This window comes from Athene cunicularia (genome assembly GCF_003259725.1).
Source record: "Athene cunicularia isolate RWA chromosome 9 unlocalized genomic scaffold, athCun1 chr9_part1, whole genome shotgun sequence".
Taxonomy (NCBI): Eukaryota; Metazoa; Chordata; class Aves; order Strigiformes; family Strigidae; genus Athene; species Athene cunicularia.
The window spans coordinates 426,122-441,203 of record NW_020799110.1 but is presented as its reverse complement, the minus strand read 5'-3'; the positions used below and the strand labels follow the sequence as shown (position 1 = coordinate 441,203).

The 15,082-nt window shown below is 44.8% G+C and overlaps 1 protein-coding gene across 1 annotated transcript; it reads right to left on the bottom strand.

The window, feature by feature from the left end:
- Positions 1–1,030: 1,030 nt before the first annotated feature.
- On the bottom strand, positions 1,031–13,500 carry EIF2A (eukaryotic translation initiation factor 2A). Its single transcript, XM_026854653.1, has 13 exons — positions 12,793–13,500; positions 12,385–12,459; positions 10,847–10,965; positions 9,581–9,680; positions 9,103–9,185; positions 8,648–8,721; positions 8,361–8,505; positions 7,704–7,820; positions 4,949–5,520; positions 3,532–3,648; positions 2,525–2,653; positions 1,593–1,658; positions 1,031–1,512 (listed from the first exon to the last, which is right to left on the bottom strand). Exons 1-13 carry the CDS (start codon positions 12,888–12,890, stop codon positions 1,447–1,449), a joined length of 1,761 nt encoding a protein of 586 aa, XP_026710454.1. The 5' UTR covers positions 12,891–13,500; the 3' UTR covers positions 1,031–1,446.
- Between the last annotated feature and the right edge of the window lie 1,582 nt (positions 13,501–15,082).

Genomic DNA, 15,082 nt, shown 5'->3' with positions numbered 1-15,082 from the left:
GGGGGTCCGTCAGGCCGCGCCGACGCTTTGCAAAGCCGCGTTTACCCCCAGAGGGACGCGCCCAACGCCCGCCCGGGGAGGCCAACGGGCACAGCGCCCCGCCAGCCCCGGAGCCCCACTGCCGGACGTCAAACGACACTCGCGGCAACGTTAGGCTTGGCTCAGGAACGATGTTCCCGGTCTGTGCCGAAGCCAAAGGCCCCCCGTGGACAGCCCGGAGCGTTAGACCTTGCCGAGGGCACAGCACCAACCGGGCAAGCAAAGGCAAGGTCCGTGGGTCCTCGGCTGAACTGCCCCCAGCCCAACACTAAAATCACACCCCGAGATCAAGGTGACCCTTGCCCCGGTGAAGACCCTTCCCCTGAGCCTGCACAGTACTGTGACTATTGTGTCAGCAGTACTACTGTACATAAATTACTAACCAATCATCATCAGAGAGGATGGACTTGGAAAATTACTAACTCTGCAAGTTTAGTCTATAAATACAGCGCAGAGTCCCAGTGGTGGGCTTGGTCTGCAGGAAACCACCACGCACCCGGGCTCGCACAATGCTGAAGTGAAGGAGCGGTGTCTGAGCCTGTGATTGTTGACCTAGGGCACAGCAGGTGATGAAGCTGCTTTTCGGACACCACCACCGAGGCCGGATTTAAATGCATAAAACTCCGGAGCAAGGGACAGCTCCAATGGCCCAGCTCATCACTGGTGCTGTAAGAGCTGGGCCAAACCCCGCCTCGGGGAGGACTCGAGCAGAACAGAGCTTCAGAAGCCATTAACACCCCTCCCCACCTGCTCGGCTCCCTGTTTGCAGTGGTCACACATAAAGGACCAGAAAAGGGGAAGGGGTAAATGAGAACTGAAAGAATGGAAATTTAAAATCAAAGTAAAAAAAAAGCAAACTGCAAGAGTCACCACAGCAGCTGCAGTATCTGAAGCTTCATTTATCCTTTACAGTTAATTAGCTCTGATCACGGTGGCGTGGTCTCCTTGTTTTAAAGACTCTGCCCTTGTAACAGAAGAACAGAAGTACTTATTATTAAATGCTCTTTATTTTTATCTACATCCCATTACTGCATAAAGATCACATCTTTTTAAATATAATAAAGCTATCAAATGGGTAAGCCTCATCACCTTCCCTCCTCACACCCAAACAAGGAAAAGATAAACCAACAGGGTACTTCTGCTTTTTTAGGCAATATACTTTGAGAACATCACCACATTTCTGGTTTGAGCAGCAGCAGAACTGGCCGATGTGATATTCATTACTTGGTTACTGTTTCACATGTGCACAAATCTTTAGGAAAGCTTCTTAAAAGGCAAGTATGCAGCAGATCTGTGGACTTTTGCATCCTCAGTCATTTGCTGAAACATTTTATTGTGTTCAAGTTAATACAAATTATATTTTGCATGAACATTGTGTTAAACACTGCACTGGGCTTCCATGAAGTTTTAAAGACCCAGTTCTAAGTCTTCCAGTTCCTGAAGGAGAGCAGTTTCTTTCTGAATCTTCTCCAACTAGAATAAAAAAAACACAAGATGTCACAGATGTAGTTTATTATTGAGACTTGAATAAACCGCATACATCTTAACAGTACCTGATTTTTCTCTAGCTGTTTGCCAGCAGCTGCTTGTTCTTTCAGCTGTTCAATTGCCTTTAGTTTCTGTAAAAAAAAAAATCAAAACAGCAAAAAAACACACTAACACAAAGGTACTGGTGAACCAATAATAGAAAACAGCCTTCGAAGTTCCTGCACATGCAAGTGCCTGGTTTACCAGGAGGCAGGTCTCAATATGGAAGGCATGTTTCATTTAAGCATCTCCAGATGCTCAATCCAGAGTTTCCCACCAATAAAAGACATTTCTTTCAAGAACAAAACCTAGAGAACAGAAACACTGCTTAGTCTCTGAAACATAAACACCATGTGTTATCTCACTGAAGAGCTAGACTCAAATTCAGAAATTACTCCCCTGCTATCATTACCCCTTCTCCACCACACATTTTCCTCAGAAAGCCTGGAATATTAATCCAAACAGACCATGAAAAGCAGGAGGCAGCCAAGAGAAAGAAGCTCTGATGGATTATGCAGGAACAGGAAAGATTCTCTAGCCTGAGCCAAACAACTTCCATTCTGAAAGTATCTAATGCAAGAATTTCCAGGATTTCCAAGACTTCACACCCATGTCATTTAGAAGCGAGGGAAGAAACCAAAACCACATGGCAAGTTCCCTTCTCAGATCCCAGACGCAGCCCGCAGAGCTGCTTTCCAAGCAGGAACACGGGTACCCCGCGAGGCCCGGGCGGGCAGCAGGGGCTGGGCACTGCCTCCCAGTCCGGCAGCGCTCCCTGCACGCCATGGCCACTGCTCTCCCACAAGATGGAACAGGAACTTGGGTCACAAACGCAGGAAATTACCATCTATGTAAACGTCCTCCTGAGCTCTTGTCACCTTACGATCAGACCAGATCATACAGACCATCTCTTAGAGGAATCTGCTGTCTGTAAGGGGAAAAAAAAAAGTCCCCCCACCTTTTTTAAATTCTTTATCTTCTTGTCAACTTCAGGGTCCCCTGATGTAACAGCAGGCACAGCGCTCCGGGGCGCCCCCTGCGATGCCGGGGACTGCGTGGACTCCCGGTTCCCATCAGCTTTGGCCTCCTGTAGGCAGATAAACACATTATCTAGGAAACACGTTTGATTACAAAGGGACTGAGAAATGTCTTTCATCATTTTAAGGGATCCATTTAATATTTCTCCTTGAACTAGTTTGCTGGTGTGCTCCACAATCTGTGACTTGCTTAGATGTACTGCATTACCTCTATACATATATACACATACATGCTTTCCACAAAAAAAGGGTTACCTGTAACAACTCATGTGATGTTTCTTGTTTAATTTCTACTTCCTCAAGACACCAACCACACATTGCACAGGGAAACATCAGTAGGGATGACATGACAAACACATACACAAATATTTTATAAAGTTGACTGCTGGGTCATTCTCTCTGAAGTAGAAGAAAGGGCTCAAACCCAGTGTAAGAAATTAAAAGACACTATTTAAAGAAATTATTGCTTCAGAAGTTTGTAGAAATTGGAAGGCTAATACCAAAAGCTGGCTTTTATCTCCCTGGCTGAAGGACAGCACAAAGAGGTGACACGAGCAGGCTGTCTCTGCTCTGCCCTGGTGCCGTGCCTCAGCCCTGGCCTGCCGGGGACACGCGCCGAAGCGGCAAGTCCGCTCTTACCTCTAACCTAACATGGAAAAAAACCTCTGCAGACTGACTGAAGGTGAAGAGTCAGAATTACTTAGTCTTAACATTGATTTCAGCCCACATTCACAGCAACTAACCAAAGCTGCTATTTGTAAGCCATCCTTCTGTACCTGCTCTAGTCCGACGGGAACCTCTCCCACCCTGTGTGCAGCTCAGCACGTGCAGCCGCCCGGAGGGGGCTCAGGGCAGGTAATGGTCACTGCCCAGACAGAGCAGCGCCCTTTGTGAGAGCTAATTATCCTTGAAATAACTTCTGCAGTACCTGTTTAGCAGCTTTCTTTGCTTCGTGTTTCCTTTGATTTTTGAGAGCCGTTTTAGAGAGCGGCTTATCACTGCTTCCCGACTGCGGTTTCATGTTCTGAGGTGGCTCGTCCTCATGCTGCAGGATATGCAAAATCATGTTACGAAATCCGTATTCCATGTTGGCAAGCACGTGGGTACAAAAAAACCCAGCACTTGAACCTACTTAAGGGAACACCATATGCAAAGACAAACCATGAAGGAAAAGAAAGGGAAAAAAAACCTCCAAGCACGTGCCCTTTCTCTTTCGAGTAGAAGACAGTGTGAAAAGGGTTTCAAACCCATCCATTCTCAAGTTTGGATGGAACTTTCCTGTATATGTCCTAAAGATTTCATGGATTTCTGATAGAAAACATAATGATTTTGTTAATTTCAGGCAGGACATAAATCAAAGAGGAATAAACCAGCACAAAATGGCTGAAGCTTGGCACTTTGCTTTTGTTACAACTTTTTAACTCAAACTCCCAGTGACGAGAAGGGAAAAATGGGTTGCTGGGAGGGGAGAGATGGGGGGGCGGGACTTCTTGAAGGAGAGATAAAGAGGGGGGATTGTATAGTCTTTTGGTTTAAGATAAGCCTTAATTGAGGGGCTGGGTTGTTTTAATGCGTATGACAAGACTTCTTCCCCATGTAAGTAAAACATAATTATTTTAACCTATCTTTTCTCTACTACCTCTGCTTTGTGATCATTTACAAAATCAGACGTTAGCATGATTGATTCCTCACAAGCCAAGCAGCAGTCCTTTCCTTCCAAAGCACCAGGCTCAAAATCAAAGGGCTCTGAGACTCAAACATCAAAGGTGCAACTGTTAAATGTAATTAGTTGCTACTCAGCCTACTTTGAAAACTTGCAGAAAAGAAACTAATTAGACAAGTAGGTCACTGTACTGAAACCTATTTAAACTGCAGCTGACTTGCTAACAATCAAATCTCTTTCCAGCAAGTAAACTTACCTAAAAAAAAGCTATTGGGAGGACAGGCAACCACCTGTCTATCTGGGTTTAGACTGGTAAGTCAGGTCAGCCAAATCAGAGGCTTCTATCTTAACTGGAGTATCCAATTTCACCATAAACCAAATTTGCAGTTTATTGTTCAGGTGCATGTTGTAGAGAGTTTTTAAAATTTGCAAAATGACTTTGTAAAAGAAGAGTATTTGGACCAAAGTAATGTCAGTTTTCAACAGAGGTTCTCACAAACAGCGAGCAAAGAGTCAAAGAGGATTATCGAGAAACCTCCCAAAAACCCCACAACACTACTGCCAGTCTGACTACTCTCCTAGTGTTCCTCATTAAAAATATACATGTATTTGAGGCCAAGCTTCGAAGACAGGACAAGCAATGAAACAGAACAATTTAGTTTGTGTATGGAACTCTACTCACAAGCTTGGAACTCGTCACAGGTTTGTTTCTCAGGGCTGGAGGTCTGTACGCCTGCGCAGGCTTCGGCTCAGCGCCGGGCAGCTCGCTCGGAACCGCCTGGTACTTCACTGCTTTCGCTGGGAACACTCCATCCAAGCAGGGCTGCCAGGAAACCTGCCACATCTCCTCGGTCGATGGCACCTCGTGGCTGTGCAGCAGAGAGCCCGTGTAGTGCCAGATCTTGTAGCCGTTGCTGACGCGGAGCCGGGGCGCGCACGTGGCGGTTACAATGTGCTCCCCGTCAGGACACCAAGCAAAGTATGTGGAATCCGAGGCTACTGGTTTGGAAATGAGTTTGTAGTTTTTAACGTCCCACACTTCCATCTGTCCCCTGAGATTTCCAAATCCTGCCAGCACTAGGATGTGTCCATGGGGGCTGTAGTAGGCAGCATTGCGAGGACCGGTTCCAAAATCAAACACGGGGTCACATTTCAGGTTAAAAACTGTTGCTTTGGCAGGCATGAAACCATACACAGCACAGAACTCGACAGAATTGGGGTTCCAAACGACATCATAAATAGGGCCATTTTTTGCTAAAAGGAAAAGGAAAATATGCAGCTGTTGTTCAGAGACTGTATCTTTTCAGTGCAAGCAAAAATAAAATAAATAGCAATTCTTAACTTCATGCTTTGCTAAAATGCTGTGATCTAATTACTGACAGTGAAAATGAATTCTGCTAACAATTGAGGTAGGAACATTTTATCTTCTGATAATTTCAGTTAAGGTTTGCAACAATAACTGCAGCCATTCCAAATTACCTCTGTAGGGTCACCATCAGCACTTTAACAGTAAGCATGTTTTTTCCTGTTAAAAAATTCCTTTTTTTTCCTCGTTATTCAAGTATGATCTCTCAGGACCTTCTGTCCCACTGGAAACCTGCAAAAACAGGAGTTTTATACCAGCTGGATACTAGTTCCTCTTTTTAAAATCCAAGAAATATGGCATAGCTCAGCTTTGTAGAGCTAAGAGACACTGATCTAAGTTATCTTTGGACTGTGCTCACACACAGTATTTTGCAAGACAGATTTTAGAGTCAGAGAGCACACAAAAATGGTTTTACTCATAATGATTAAAGCTTGAGATTGTTAAAAGCTATTCTGGGGGTTAAAACATTAGGAGATATTGAAGAATGATGAATTAGTGATGGAAACTCATGTAAAACACACGGGGGTAAATAAAAAACATGTGTCATTGTAATTTTACATAATCTGGGCATCTTTACCTGTATCTCAGATAAATGCCAAGTGCATTACTGACAATTCTTACACCCAGATGTTACCCAAAGTATCAGAGGGGTTTGAATTGTTCATTCCTGTTGTTACTCTAAAGCCTCATTATCTTTAGAAACTAGGCTGTGCAGTCACAGTGTTGGTGTTTCTTCCCCTTTAGAACTTTTTAGGTGACATTAACCAAACACAATTGCAGAGACAGAGCTCTGAGGAGATGTCTCCTCACGTTTCAAGACAGCGTGCAGCTGGAGGATGAGGGCAGATACACAGGGACTTCACAGCTGAGGAAAAGGCTGCGGCATGAGCATGCAGTAGTCAAACCCAAAACCCTCTGCAAATGCTAGTGTGAAAAAAGCTCCAAAACTGACCTCAAAAGTAAGCAGAAGACTGTTTTTTGTTGGAAAAAACAGTTTTACAAAACATGCATGAGGGTTTTTTCTATGCCGAGTTAAATGAAGATTAATGGTAAACTGCCTGCGGAAGATCAAGGCATTGGGAATAAACAGGCTCAAGGGAAAGAAGGTTTTACTAAGCATGCAATTCAACAACTCGTGTTCTCAGTGCAGGACACTGCTCCCAGAGAGGTGCTAGATACTGAGTCACAATCCTGACTGGTTTTCCCTGAGGGAAGTGGGACTCGGTACTCGCTGCAGCAGGCGAACGGGAGACACTCTCCTGGTCAGCACTAGCGCTGAAGAGAACATATTCCCCATCTCTACAGTCACTTAAGCATGAAGAGTTTGCATCACCCCACCCTCAGTGCTCTGAAATATTCACAACAAACCAGCCTCTCTATGATCCCAAACAAACAGTGACAACTCAAGGTAATGAAAAATCCACCCTGGGGAAATTAATGAATGGACTTCCAGCTCAAACGAGACACTGAAATTAAGAGCAGCCACTTGCTTCTCCTCAACATGTCGTTTTTGTATTAGAACACTTTCCAGTTTACAATACAAAATAAAGGACTTCTGTTTTCCAACATACTTCAAAAAACAGCTCTCACTCTGCATTGGCTCCTCGAGTACCAGCACCAACTGCATGGCCAAAAGTGCAGGCAGGGCAGTGCTGCGGGGTAACACACCTTCCTGCCCACCAGGGCTTCTCAGGCACGAACTGTCCAGGTGTTTCCTTAGTAAATATGCACCGTTCCCTTCCTGTGCACATGAACGCTCTCCCAAGCACATTATTTGTATATTTTAACTGAAAGTGTGTGCTTTTCTGCCACTGACATTGACAAGTCTACCAAAGATGACAAGGTAATTCAGCTATCAAAAAAAATTTTTAAATCACCTTACTCTAGATTAAAAAAAAAAATCCTGTGAAGAATTTTTTGTAAAAATTACATTATTTTTTCTTTTAAAGATTAGTTGATTACACTAACCAAACCCCACCCCACCCCAACACATTAAACAAAAGCTGGTAAAACAGCAATTCCCACTGTCAAGAGCTGTCATACAAGGAGAAAACGCCCGAGAGCTACTCACGTAACTGCACGACCGCGCTCTCCCCGTTCGTTGCGATGTAGTGCAGTGTCTGCTCTCCATAGTACGAAGCCCCCGTTTTATCGACTTCTGTACTAGCTATTACTAGGACAGCAGTGGCTAACAGAACAGACATACAGTTATTTCTGTACAGTTATTGCAAACTATATAAACTATTTCACAAACTACCATGAACAAAGAGAAATTAGTTTGATCATGCAAGCAACTAACTAGAATTCATAACAGTGCTGTTTTCATTCTCTTCTGAATTTACCTAAATGTTAACCCAAATGGAATTATCTTCCTTTCTCAGATTAAAAGTGTAAACTAAATCTACATATGTACAATTTTAAAGATTAAGAACAGTTTATGCTCTGGTATTATCTTATTTTTTACATTACGTTATCATCACAGAACACAAAATTAAATTTGAATTTGCTATTCAACTGCAAAATTTACCAACATGGAGTATTCTCAGTTACAATATACAAAACCATGGAAGTCACCACAGAAGAGTTACGAGCACTTCAGGGTGCCCCAGACTGTGACTGTGACGCTGCATCGGCACTAACGGCCACTGTCAGCATCAGCAAAGCCCACACAAAGTAATCGAATCCAAAACGGGGGGAATATACAGGTTTAAACAGACAGCTGTTATACCTTTTTTGTTCCATAGCATTGTCACCTTGTCAGCTTTAAAGAAGCTTTTATTGGCTAGTGCAGACTGGGGGCCGCCGAAGTTGGGGTACTGGTAGAGCCTGACGAACGACGGCGCTCCTTTGCTGCCCGGGACGTACACGGCCACCTGAAACAGAGCCACGAGATTTCACTGCAGGGGATGCTCTTGGTACCACAGGGCCTAGTCACTGCTAGTACGCTGCACTAAAATTACAGTGAGTTTTTGAAGGAAACCAAGAAAAAAAAAATGGAAACAACATCAGAAGTACCTTGGTTGGCTGTGCTCCTGGAGATAACACAAAATCATTAACCTTTTGCAAATGCAGTTTATTTGCAATAGTATCTGCAAACAAAAGAAAAAGTCACAGGTGACATCACTGAGAAACCACATTAGCCTGGATTACTTCACTATACCTTTCCGTGTCTGTATCACCAATAGTAAAGAACAGTACATACAACCATACAGGATCTCTTTTACCGGGCAAATCTTTACTTTCCATTTCACCACACATTTTTATTTACAAAACCAACTTGAGCTGAGGCAAAGTATTGGAAGATCTAACAGCAAAATTATTTGGGAGATCTAAGGTTTGAAATGCAGCATTTAGTATTTGGAAGGTTTCACAGCACATAAGCTTCTGAAATTTGAAAACAAACAAAAAACACCACCCAAAAGAAGATGCCCGTGTAGAACACAATGAAACGTATAGAAAAACTTGCGTACTGAAGTTGTTGTTCTCAAAGAAGTGCACTTCATTGTTCATATTTCTGGCACAAATGCTCTCATCATCTGCCCAGCAAGGACACCTATATTTAAAGAAAAAAAAAAAAATAGAAACACTGAATGATGCCCATCTTTAGCAGTTTTTTAGCAGGAGGATTTTTTTTTCCTTCATTTTTACAGTCAAGCAAGTTCAAACATGATACATGTTCCAGACAAGTGACATCTGCATAGTAAAAAATACACAACTAGACTTAGTTACTGTCTCCCCAACTTTCTCTGTGGTGCAAAATGATAGCGAATTTACACTAAGAAACAATTACAACTACACACAAAGATACTTACAGGCAGACACTTGCTTTCGGCTAGCAGCAGGCAGTATTCTGAAGCCAACAGCACACTAAAAGCTCTATTTACCTGGATCAGATTTATGGAAACCATATTTCTTTGCAAACAGTTAGCATCTGGAAATGTTATTTACCAGTTCTGCATCTTTTTCTGGATGAAAGATTTTAAGCATTTTCCAGTTTTCACCTCATGAAGCTGTAGGTTGGGCACCCCCGCTGCGCCATCTTTAGCAGCTGCAACGAAACCATGGGTTAGAGTAGTGGGATTAAATCTGCTTCACCATGATGACATTCCACCTCACCATTCTACAAGCAACCAAACATGCATAAACTTCATACAAGAACCATCCTACCCACTGGGGGACTAAACCCCCGACTGCCAATTGCTCTACCTATTAACATACGTCTGTCCACAGTCCTTCGGTCCAGCGAAAGAACCAACATTTGGAAGCGTCGGGTTTCTACTCCCCATCACAAGGCTAGGGCTACCACTGCTAGCTCAGCTTTCTTAACGTGTGCTCTTTAACCCAAAAGCCACCCTCTTGGCACACCATGAAGGCACATTCCCCACTCCTACACTTTGTTCTCACAAGAACGCAGTGCGTTCGTCCGTCCCACTGCAGTCACAGCTCTACCTGCAAGCTGTACAAAATGGTTCTGCTGGGTTTAGGCTCTCTGTACCCTTCTACTCACTCCAGATAGCACAGCCTGCCTGTTTCTACCAACGATTCAGAGCAGAGCTCCTAACAGTTCTCTAGCAGCCACAGCTGGAATCAGTCCCATCCCTCGGGCTGCCTGGGCTCACCCTACAACCTGTCCCAGGCCACTCCCCACCGCCCAGCCTACGGCCAGCCCCTTCTCTCTAGGGAAGCATTTACACCATCTCCTTCAGGCACACAACTCATCTGAGACTGACAATATCTACATTAGGAAGATAAACTCCACAGAGAGGCAGAGGAGAGAATAAAGTCCCCTGGACAGTGCACAACACTCAAGTCAGCTATGCCCAGCGGAGGACACGACCGCTCTGAGACAGCTTACAATTCTCCTGGTCAACGCATGAACACAAACTGCTGGAACAGCACATTATTCAAACACACTCCTGGCACTAAGATCAGTTAGCAATTTTTAGAAACATGTGGTTTACTTAATAGAGTAATTCTTAGTACGTGCACTCTGATTTAGCATTTGTAAGAACTGTCGACACCAGATGCTTTCAGAAGATGGCATCCCTCCCTCCTCCACTATGCACTTGATTACCCGTATAATTTTCTGTACACTTTCTATACTGCTCATTTAAGCCGATAAGCTACAATGACAAATGAAGTAACAGAAAGGCTGCAAACCAAATTAAAACGTGCAGTTATCCCGTGTACTTTTACAGCTGGTAAAATACTCACTTGTATAGGCCTGCCACGTTGCCAGAACATTATTCTTTGGCGAGAATTCAAGGCAAACTGCCTTCGGAAGATCAAAGGAACGCAGTAACTCAGCACTGGTGACATTAACAATATTTACTCTGGAACAAAAAGATGCTATTTCAACAAAACATGCTTAGAATAGTTAATTAATAGCCAAGGTAACTTTTCACATATTTGACCCTTCTAGATCTGTCCCAAATTTGGTCAATGTAACAAAATCAGAAGAGCTTTTTTCTCCTCCTGCTCTTACTAAATTTTTGCAAGAGCACATTTTAAAATGAGATACCCAAGCACAACAGAAAGTGAAAGCACTGGTCAAAACATATCACCTATCTCTACCTGTGACATTTAAACTCTGAACCAGAGACAAGATACGCTCTACTCATGGGGAGTCCACCCACACTGCCACGGTGCTAAAGTTGAGCAATGGCCAATAGAAAGGTTCTAACGGAATTAAACCACACGTTTATCCACGTATTTTTAAAGGTCTTCTATGTATAAGGATACAACATTTAAGACGGGGGCTTGCTGAGGTTGGGGGATGCAGGGAGACATGCACAAGGAAAAGTAGAGGTCAGACGCCTGAACAAACCAGGTCAAGCAGCACCTCTGAACACAGAATCCAAAGAAACAGGAAAGATCATATCAGGATGTGTCCACATCACTGCTGTTCTCCCATGCTGCGTCAGGAGCCTGTCCCTCACCATCTCACTGACTGCCCCCTCAGAAATGAAGGGACACAGGCAGTCCCCAAAACAAAGAGGCACGGCAGGAATGGACAGGTTTGCCATTTGGAATATTCTCATTTAAGGTACCTGGATATACAACCTGCTGGTTGGAAAAACACTTTTCCCCACAAACACTTTCTGGAAATGGACCTTTCCAACTGATAAAAAATGAAGTTTTTGATGAAAATTTAGGAGTCTGAATATTTTTGAGAACCAGAAACAACAATGAAAGTAACGAATCCTACATCTAAATTACCCATTTTAAAAGAAATGGTTAAATGGTATTACTAAATACTTTTACAGATGTTTAACCTGTTAGCAAGATTACTGACACTTCAGAAGAGGCCTTGCCACCTCCTTACAGCAGCAACCCCCTGACACACCCTCATGTAAAGTGTGATCTCTAGTGAACTTTGTAATGCACCTGGTCTAGAAAAAACAGAAACCTTGTGATGTCTGTACAGAAGGTGCACAGGCTCTTCACTGTCTGTGAACTTTACTAATAGATTCACCCCAGAAAACCAGGTACTATCGTTCTGGGAACTATGAACAAAAAACAAATAAAGCATATCCAGAATCCAGAGGAATGGGTGAGAAAAACACTAAATATTCCATCTGATATTCAGAAAACAAAGCCACTACTGAGAATAATGTAAAAATAAACTGCATTTAAAGAGTGTATGCAAACACTGTGTTCATAGCAACTGCCTTTACACAGACAAGTAAATGGGGCAGAACTGATCCAGTTTATTTAATACAAAGTGATTTATATAATAAAAATGCACCAACTTTTCTCCATTGCACCAGGCAAAGAGGGAACCATCCTTGCTGAAAGCAACAGCCTTGCAGTTCTTTCCAGAGTCCCTAAAGAAGAAATACACATTAGTATTCAAACACACCGCATAAATTAAGGCATTTTTAACAAAAATCAAAAGCAACACACCATTTTTCCTGCTGTGCTCCCGAGCAGCACTTTGTAGCAGTGCAATCTACTCTGCAGTTGCTCAATGATTATTACCCGGGCAATGGGAAATCAGGCAAGCATAAAGCCTTCAAAACCATCAATTTTCTGAACTACTGGTAGAAAGAAAAAATTGACTCGTATTTATACATTTTTCAACTCTAAAGTCTACCTTTCCTTTTTAGAAAATTATTTCTTTTGTGCAAAAATATCAGAAACAGCAATAACAGCAGTACCTTCGAAAGGCTGCGCTCTCTGTGAAACTCGGCGGCCCGTTCACCATATAAAGCCCTTCAGATCCTCTCACTGGAAGGGAAGAAAAACAGCTACTCATTTCAAACTCAGAAAATCGTCCAAAGCAAAAGCTTTATCCCATTTGTGAGCCCTGAGACCTACACGTGCTTTTCCCCTGCTTGCATTTTAAACGTAAGAGACGGTTGTAAAGGAAATTCAGAGTGTAACACATGCCGAGACGCTTGGCTTCGTCCCGGGCGGCCGCAGGACTGACCCAGCGGACAGAGGCAGTGGAGGGGCAGAGCCGGCCCAAGCTGCGGCCCCAGAAGCTCCGACACACGAGGTGCTGGCAGCTGAGGCACCAGTTTGCCGAAGAGACACCGCAGGAACCAGCCAGCACTTTTTTGGGGCTGAGGACCAAAGCCTTCCCGCACCCATTGCCGCGTGACCCGCTCCCCACCTGAGCGGCCGCAGGCAGCGGGGCAGGGCGGGACAGAGCCAGGCCGGGCAGAGGGGCCGAGGTGGGGCAGCCCTGGAGCCCCCAGCCCTCCCCTGCGACCCCAGGCTGCAGGGCCATGCCCGGCCGGGGGGTGAGCGCCCCGAGGATGGGGATCCACAGGCCCTCTGGGCAGCCTGCGCCCGCCCCCAGCCCCCCAGGGAAACCGTTCTTATGTCCAAGCACAGTTTCCTGGACTTCAGCCGGAGCCCGCTGCCCCTTATCCCCACAAAACAGGCACCTGGCTTCACCTCACAGGGTGACCTCGAACTGCACAGGAGCTGCACCTGCGTGAGAAGAGGGGTGGGACAACTCCTCGGCCTCAAGCAGCCCATGGCCCTCGCTCCCAGGCCCCTGCCCGAGGCACGGCCATGAAGCCTGACTGGCTAAAGCTGGAAATTCTCCATCGCCGCAAGACCCACACAAGAGCCGGGCACAATGGAGCTGAAAAGGTTGCCGAGACGCTCCCCCAAGCGAGGATTAGCTGCCTAAACACAGGAACAGCGCTGCCAGAGAAAGATTATGTTGGACTGATTTTTTGCTGACATGAGGCAGGATTTGCCCTATTGTTAGTTTCAACATTGAAGTTCAACTTGGAAAGCGTAAGGCATGAAAGAAATATCAATATACAACGTGTTGTAAATCCCATTCTTTTCAGAGATGGTGCTGTGCTTACAGCAGTAGAAAACAAACAAGAAATAAAGACAGACTCATGCAAAATCATGCAGCTGGAACTGTTACACAGTGAACCTAGCAAAAGTTCTACTACAAGCATATTAGAATTCAAAGTTAAACCACAAAATGGGCAACTGTTACATAGGAATTAGCTGTGTTTCATGCATTTTCTTGGGACACGAAAGATGTCTACTGAGGTGACAATTTTTTACTGACAAGCAGGAGTCAAGAAAGCAACATCTGTACTGGCTTAAGCTACGGGTTCTGCAGTTGTATTACATCAAGGAGGTGTTGGGGCCAGCAGGGCTCTAACAGGGGGTCTGACAGCGGAACAGCAGCACCCGCTCAGCCGGGTCAGTCCGTACAGGAACACGTGACAGCATATGCCACCAAACACCCTTACACTGCTCTTCAGAGCTGCTCTTCTAGCTGCCAAGCACCCTTACTTCACTTCCCTCATAGCACTTCGGAATTTAACAAATAGAAAACGTTTCAAGCAACAGTTTATCAGTTTGGAGAAACATTATTTTGATAAGATTTCGAATCTCCACCTGCTCTATAGCCCTGTGCTTCACTGGGGGCACACCATGCCCCTAACACACCTCAGGGGTACGTTTTAACATCTTAAATGTGATCCACTAGCTCTGCACCCCTGCCTCGAGTCTATTCTTCAGTCCTCCGTCAGGGTCCCAAGAAAAACCAAGATCCAAATTTACAAGAGATTATAGACAGCAGCAAACAGTCCAAAACACGCCCTGAACAACTGCGGCCCGTTGATCCACCCAAACAAGGATCAATATGCTGGTATTTAAAGCTTAGAAACACAGAAAAGGAAAAAATACATATCCCTTATGTTATGGACGACTTAAAGTAGAAGAGAGAGGAAAAGGTTGAACTATTAAAAGAAACTCCGTAAAACGCAGTGAAGCTGCTTCAGAGAGCTATGACGAACTCCCGCGAGCAGCCACGCACTTTGCAGAGGCCCCGCCGGGCCGGACCCGCATCCTGCGGGTCTCGGGGCTACCGCCGCCGGCTCTGAGCCGCGGGGGAGCGGGGCCGGGCGAACGGGCCCGCCCGGATCTCACCCAGGCACCCCGTCGCCTCTCGCACAGCAGCTCCAG

What these genes read in the sequence shown, in the direction of transcription:
- EIF2A (XM_026854653.1), bottom strand. Translation starts at nt 12,890, where the DNA reads ATGAGTAGCTGTTTTTCTTCCCTTCCAGTGAGAGGATCTGAAGGGCTT. An exon ending in AACGTGGCAGGCCTATACAA is followed by an intron (nt 9,681 to 10,846) that starts GTGAGTATTTTA and finishes GTTTCGTTGCAG; the next exon opens with CTGCTAAAGATGGCGCAGCG. An exon ending in CAAAGAAAGCTGCTAAACAG is followed by an intron (nt 2,654 to 3,531) that starts GTACTGCAGAAG and finishes ATCTGCCTACAG; the next exon opens with GAGGCCAAAGCTGATGGGAA.